Raw genomic sequence first — 6,051 nt, forward strand, 5'->3', positions numbered from 1 at the left:
CTAATGTATCACTTCTACCCTTCTGTAATATATCCTTTAACATGTCTACAAGATGATGGCTGTAAGTGCTTTCTGAAATGTAACCAAAATGGCTCTGTGTACCAACTTGAGGTTACAGGCTTGTTGTGATGTTAAGGAAAATGATTAATGTATCTTTATATAATTTAAGGCATGGGATATTCTGCTGGAATTCCTTAGGTGCTTTTCATCTTGGAAAAGGCTGCTTTACTTAATTTTCTCTAGTAGTAGCCTTGGATGAAGGAAAGCCCCCCAATATCAAAGGTTCCAGATGGGAAAGGTAGGAGGGAACTTATTACTTATGGCTTGCTGAGGTGGATGCTGGGTGTTAAAAGCCTTTAGGGGTTTCTAACTTAATAAGTTTTAAAATTAAGCACGAGCTCATTTTTAAAGTTGAATTGTTCTGTCTCTTATCTGGTTTTCTAAAAAAAGAAAAATCAAAGGTGCTTTATGGTCTGGATCTCCCAGAGCATTTCTGCCTTCAGAACATTCCTTTCTCATCTCCCCTTCCCCTTGCAGCTCCAATTGCCTGCTGAAATGGGACAGAAGACCTCTGACCACAAACAATATTTTAGTCTGCAAGTGTGGGGGAGATGAGAAAGTTGCACTCGTTGATAGAAATCCATGTGTCTGTAGAAATGTTTCAGTAAATCCAAGTCTTTGTTTGTGTAGACTTTAAAAAACCCTCTTCAATTTCACAGTTATCTGAAGGCCAGTATCGTGCAACCTGTATTTTGTCAGTTGCTCTAACTATCAATAGACTGAGTGCCAACTGTGATACATTTCTACACTATTCCGCTATTAAGAATGGCTAATGTCTTGTTTTTGTTCTAGGATACAAATTATAAAATAGGGCTTCAGCCACTCTGAAAATGAAGTGTGATTTTAATTGTAACCATCTTCATTGTGGGCTCCCATCGCTAAAACCAAGTGAAACGGATACAAGAACAGAAGAATCTACTGCTTCTGATTACAGTGAAGAGTTTTGCAAAGACTGCGCCAAAGAGTATCAGAAGCTTTTGTACAGTGACCTGCACCATGGGAACATAAGAAATGCCAGCATCAAAAGTGAAGAGAAGTTCATACATAACAAAGAAAATCAACAAATATCGTGGCCTGCTAGGAGAACAAATGCAGTGGAAAGTAGCAAATTCAGTGAGGACAGTGGATATTCCTCTTTGCTAAGTAGTCCGCATGAACCCTTTGAGCATGATGACAGTTTGCCATTGGCAGGAAACCTTGAGACACCTAACTGCCGGTTCATTCAGAATAAAAGTCATCTGCACTGTTCAAAAAGGAATTTGCTTCCAGTGCGCCATTTTGAGGAACTTGTTTGCTCAACTTTAAAAAGAAACAATAAAAGAAATCCAAAGTCATTGGGTATTTTTCTGGACAAAATGGTTTCCAGAGGAAGCCTGGGTTTTAAGAATCTAATTGGCAGAAAAATGGGAGTGGATCGTTTGGACATACTTAGTGAATTATTCAACAGAGAATTCAGACATATATTAACAAACATCCTAAGGCACCTCAGTGACATAGACTTGATAAAGTGAGTTTGTTTATTTGTGTATTTGGTTCTCAGAAATATTGAGTGTAAAAACACAATAACTTTAAGGGCTTGTTCAAAGCTACAGAGATCTTTTTGATGGGAGGAGTTCTAAACAAAGTCAGATGTTAATCAATGACCCATTCATCATGTTCTCTTCTTATACTTTTTATTTAAGCTGAAACCGTTTCAGGGCAGGTTAGGAATGTGTCCAGCTTCTGTGTTGTGCTAAATGTGAAGTGGGCATTTTTGATATAATCTCTTTAAAAAAATAAAAGCATCTTTACTGGTAAAAATCAATCAATCCTAAACTTGAAGTCAAGTCCCAAAATGAGATTAGGGAGGGGAACCTCATACATTCCAACACAGTTATGATCTTTGGTCTATAAACAGTGCCTTTTAAATTTTTAGAGGGTAAAATTGTTAAACTGAAGCGCTTGCTTTTGATATATAACACTCTTCCTCTCGCTGTCCAGGCTGTGCGGGATCTTGGTGAATTTCGCAGGGCCTGCAAGACTGAGTTATTCCACCAGGCCTTTGGAGTGACCAGCTGCTGATTGGAGTGCCCCCTTTCATTCTCCTTACATCTGGGGTCCCTTTGACATCAATGTGCCCCACCGCTCCCCCCCTTGGGAGGTTTTTAATGAGGGTTTTATCGCTGGATACCGCTTTAATGTACTGACCGCTGTATTTTAATGGATTTTCAGTTTCTTATAGTTAATGGAACCTGTGTTATTTATTATAATTTGTAATTGTTGTTTGCTCCATCTGTTTTGCTTGTATTTGTCATGAAGTTATGCTGTGCACTGCCCAGAGCCCTTTGGGGGTAGGGCGGTATATAAAACTCAATAATAATAATAATCAATAATAATAACTAAAACATTTGTTTTCACAACAGCATGGCTAAAGTAAGCACAACGTGGAAGAAAATTTTACAAGATGACAAGCGGGCTTTTCAGACATATAACAAAGCATTAAGATTAATTTGTGTAAGTTTTTGTATTTTCCCCCTTTTTGAGATCATATTGAGCATTCATCTTCAGGACTAAAATCCAATGAGTACTTCTGAACCACCTATAGATGATGACACAGTGCAGGAGGCCATGTAGAGCTGTGATATTTGATCCATTGGTCAGAACCCTCAAATGGGCTGCAAAAAACCCTTTTTCAGAGTCACAACAAATCACATACAGCTGCTCTTTGGAAAAAATCTGCCACTAGTTTGCATATGCCATTTTGCACACACACACAGGAATAGTGATATGAGGTGACTCAGTGATAAAGGGTTTGTTTTAGGGCAGGTTCAGAGACCACCCCCTCCAATGTTCATTTGCATTTTCTTTATGCTGTGCCTGACCCAATCACCTACCAGCCAGACTTTCACTGTGCAGAATTTTATTTTCTGAGGTGGCTGTTTCATGAACGGGAGGGGGAAATCTGTGCTGGAAACATGGAGGGGAATTAAACTGGTAGGACAGGTGCCCTGATTGTGTGGGGGGATGGGGGAGAAGGCTATCTGAATCTCTCTGCACTGGCCTATCCTTTACACTGAAAGCCAGAATGATGTAGAGATTCAGAGTGGTAGACTCTTATCTGGAGAACTGGGTTTGATTCAATAACCCTATACAAGAGCAGAGGACTCTAATGTGGAGAACCAGGTTTATTTCCTCACTCCCCCACATGAAGCCTGTTGGGTGAGTTACAGTTCTCTCAAAACTCAGCCCGACCTATTTCACAAGGTGTCTGTTGTGGAGAGAGGAAGGAAAGGAAGCTGCTTTGAGACTCCTTATGGTTGAGAAAAGCAGGGTGAAAATCCAAACTCCTTCTATTGGTTCTCTGCTTGCATTTTTAATTTGTACCCTGTATCTTTCATTTTGTTTATCACTGGGGATATTTCTTCCTTTTTTCCATCAAAGAACAGAAAAGCTGCCTTTTAATATAGATGCAAATATCTGCGTTTTTTCTAGATACTTAATAAATGGGTTTTCTCTCAACAGCATAACAGTGCAAAATCTTCAAAAACAAGTGACACAAGAGAATACATTCCTCATCGAGAAGTGTTAGCACTTGTTCAAAAAGCATCAATTGTGCAAAACGCAAAAAAATCATCCGGTTTCAAGGTTGACCACAGTAGTCGGAGTTCTTACAGCCGGCACACACAGTTTTCGGAGGTAACATTCATTTAAAAATGTCTGCTGGTGGTGTCCACAAATGGCTCAAATGTTGGTTGTGGGTTTCTGGGCTGTGTAGCTGTGGTCTGGTAGATCTTGTTCCTAACGTTTTGCCTGCATTTGTGGCTGGCATCTTCAGAGGTGTATCACAGAGAAAAATCTGTTTCGCACTGTCTAGTGAGAAGGTAAAGTTTAGTGGGGTATATTGTCCATGTCCCAGGGTGGGGAACCAATCAGTCAGTGTTTGGGTGGAATTTGCTATACAAAGGTGTGGTTGAGTGCATTGTATTGCAGGTGGGGTTATCAGTCCATTTTTAAAGTACTGATAGCCAAAAAAAGTGGACTGATAACCCCACCAGCAATACAATGCACTCAACCAGACCTTTGCATAGCAAGTTCCACCCAAACACTTACTGATTGGTTCCCCACCCTGGGACATGGACAATTTATCCCACTAAACTTTCCCTTCTCATTAGACACAGTGTGAAATAGACTTTTCTCTGTGATACACCTCTGAAGATGCCAGCCACAAATGCAGGCGAAACGTTAGGAACAAGATCTACCAGACCATGGCCACACAGCCTGGAAAACCCACCAAAACCAGTTGAATCCCGCCGTGAAAGCCTTCGACAATACATTGGCTCAAATGTTAGTCATAACTTTATGGGTATTATTGGATCTTTTATTTTTGGAAGACCCCCAAGCCAACAATTTATAGGGCTGCTTATAAATCGAATAAAATAAATGAATAAATCATAATCGTACCATATTACGGCAAATATTTTTTAAAAAATTGCATTTGAAGTATTTACTAGCCTATGCTCTTGCTGTGGTTGCTGGAGCACGAAGTAGAGACAGCCAAGGGCTCTCTATTAGATAAATTTGAAAACATGAATGTGTCTGTGTTCCGTTAGTTTTGCCATTGGTTCAGAGGAGGAGCGAAATCTTTAAACATTGCTTTTTCTCAACAGATTGCCAAGACACTGAAAAATACTGAAAGCCTGAAAATTTGCCACCGTTGTAGCTCTCCTGCAAAATACGATTCTCACCTACAAAGGGCAGTGTGTATTCGTGAAAGCTGTGGTTTTGACTTTTGCACTAAGTGCTTGTGCAGTTACCACAATGCCAAGAATTGCTTAAGTGAAAAGCCTGTGAAACCAGCCTCCATACGAGGACCTCTTCCTGGTACCAAAAAAAGCAAGCAGAATTTGCAAAGATTATGATTTGTGTAGGATGACTTTAGTGCTAGTGCACCCTATAGGTTATCTGGAGATCCTTCAAAAAAGTGAACATGAAAGTACTAGCTCTTTATAAATGTTTTAAAGAAAATATAAATGTTTCTTGCAGTTCTTTCCAATAGTTGCTTAAAAAAAAGCTTGTTTGAAAGGAACTTTGTGTAACTATTGCCCTATGATTCCCTGCTTTTTTAAAAAAGGAAAAGATATTCAGCAAAAATTTTAAACAGTATCCACTGTGTGATTTAAAAATTAGCAGGCTAATAAGCCATTTTGGCAAGTAGTCCTGCAATAGAATTTTATTAGTGCATGAGGAGAGTGAGGGAATAATAAAATTGTTTTTAATAAATGAACTTATTTTTAATTATATATTTTGACTTCATGCCTCCTGGAAAAAAAACTTTTTATATTAGAAGCTACAAGGATAGAGTTATATACTTGATGCCTGAAATTTCTACCAAGTGTGTGATCTGGTCATTTTCCAAATATTTTGCTTTCTCTCATGGCTGCAGGCTTCAGAATCCATGAAATTTAAACTAATGCTAAAGTTATCCCCCACCCCCACTCTTGTGTATGTAGCCTGGATATTTTATCTCCTTTTCTGGACAAATATTCTGGTTACCAGCCTTTCTTTACTCCTTTATTGAAGTTTTTTTCTGTATATATTTGTAAATACGTAAATATTTGTCTGTTTGCTGAAAAATAAACTTAACTTTATAAACTAAAGCCAGTGTTTTGTGTCATAAATGTAAATTCCCTGTGGTAGAACAAGTAAATGTGCATTTGTATCATGTTCAAAAAGATTTGGTACTTGAAAAGTTAACATTTATTAAATCAAGAGCTTTTATAAGCTACAGCTTATATTTTATGGATCTAAAAAAGTTTAGTCCTGTTTTGAAAAGCTTCTGCCAAGTCTGCAACCTTTTATAATTGGAGTCAAACTTTGCTTATGCTTTAGTTTAGTGGTTCTCAACCTTCCTAATACTGCGACCCTTTAATACAGTTCCTCATGTTGTGGTGACCCCCAACCCTAACATTTATCCATTTCACAGATGGAGAACACTGCTGCAGAGAGTCTTAG

General features: G+C 38.6%; 1 protein-coding gene across 1 annotated transcript; it reads left to right on the top strand.

Annotated features, from left to right (window-relative positions):
• The first annotated feature begins 890 nt into the window (after positions 1-890).
• On the top strand, positions 891-5,696 carry FBXO5 (F-box protein 5). Its single transcript, XM_048488602.1, has 4 exons — positions 891-1,567; positions 2,463-2,553; positions 3,562-3,735; positions 4,707-5,696. The coding sequence occupies exons 1-4, from the start codon at positions 891-893 to the stop codon at positions 4,956-4,958; spliced, it is 1,194 nt and encodes a 397-aa protein (XP_048344559.1). The 3' UTR covers positions 4,959-5,696.
• Positions 5,697-6,051: the final 355 nt, after the last annotated feature.

Source organism: Sphaerodactylus townsendi, linkage group LG01, assembly GCF_021028975.2.
Source record: "Sphaerodactylus townsendi isolate TG3544 linkage group LG01, MPM_Stown_v2.3, whole genome shotgun sequence".
NCBI lineage: Eukaryota > Metazoa > Chordata > Lepidosauria > Squamata > Sphaerodactylidae > Sphaerodactylus > Sphaerodactylus townsendi.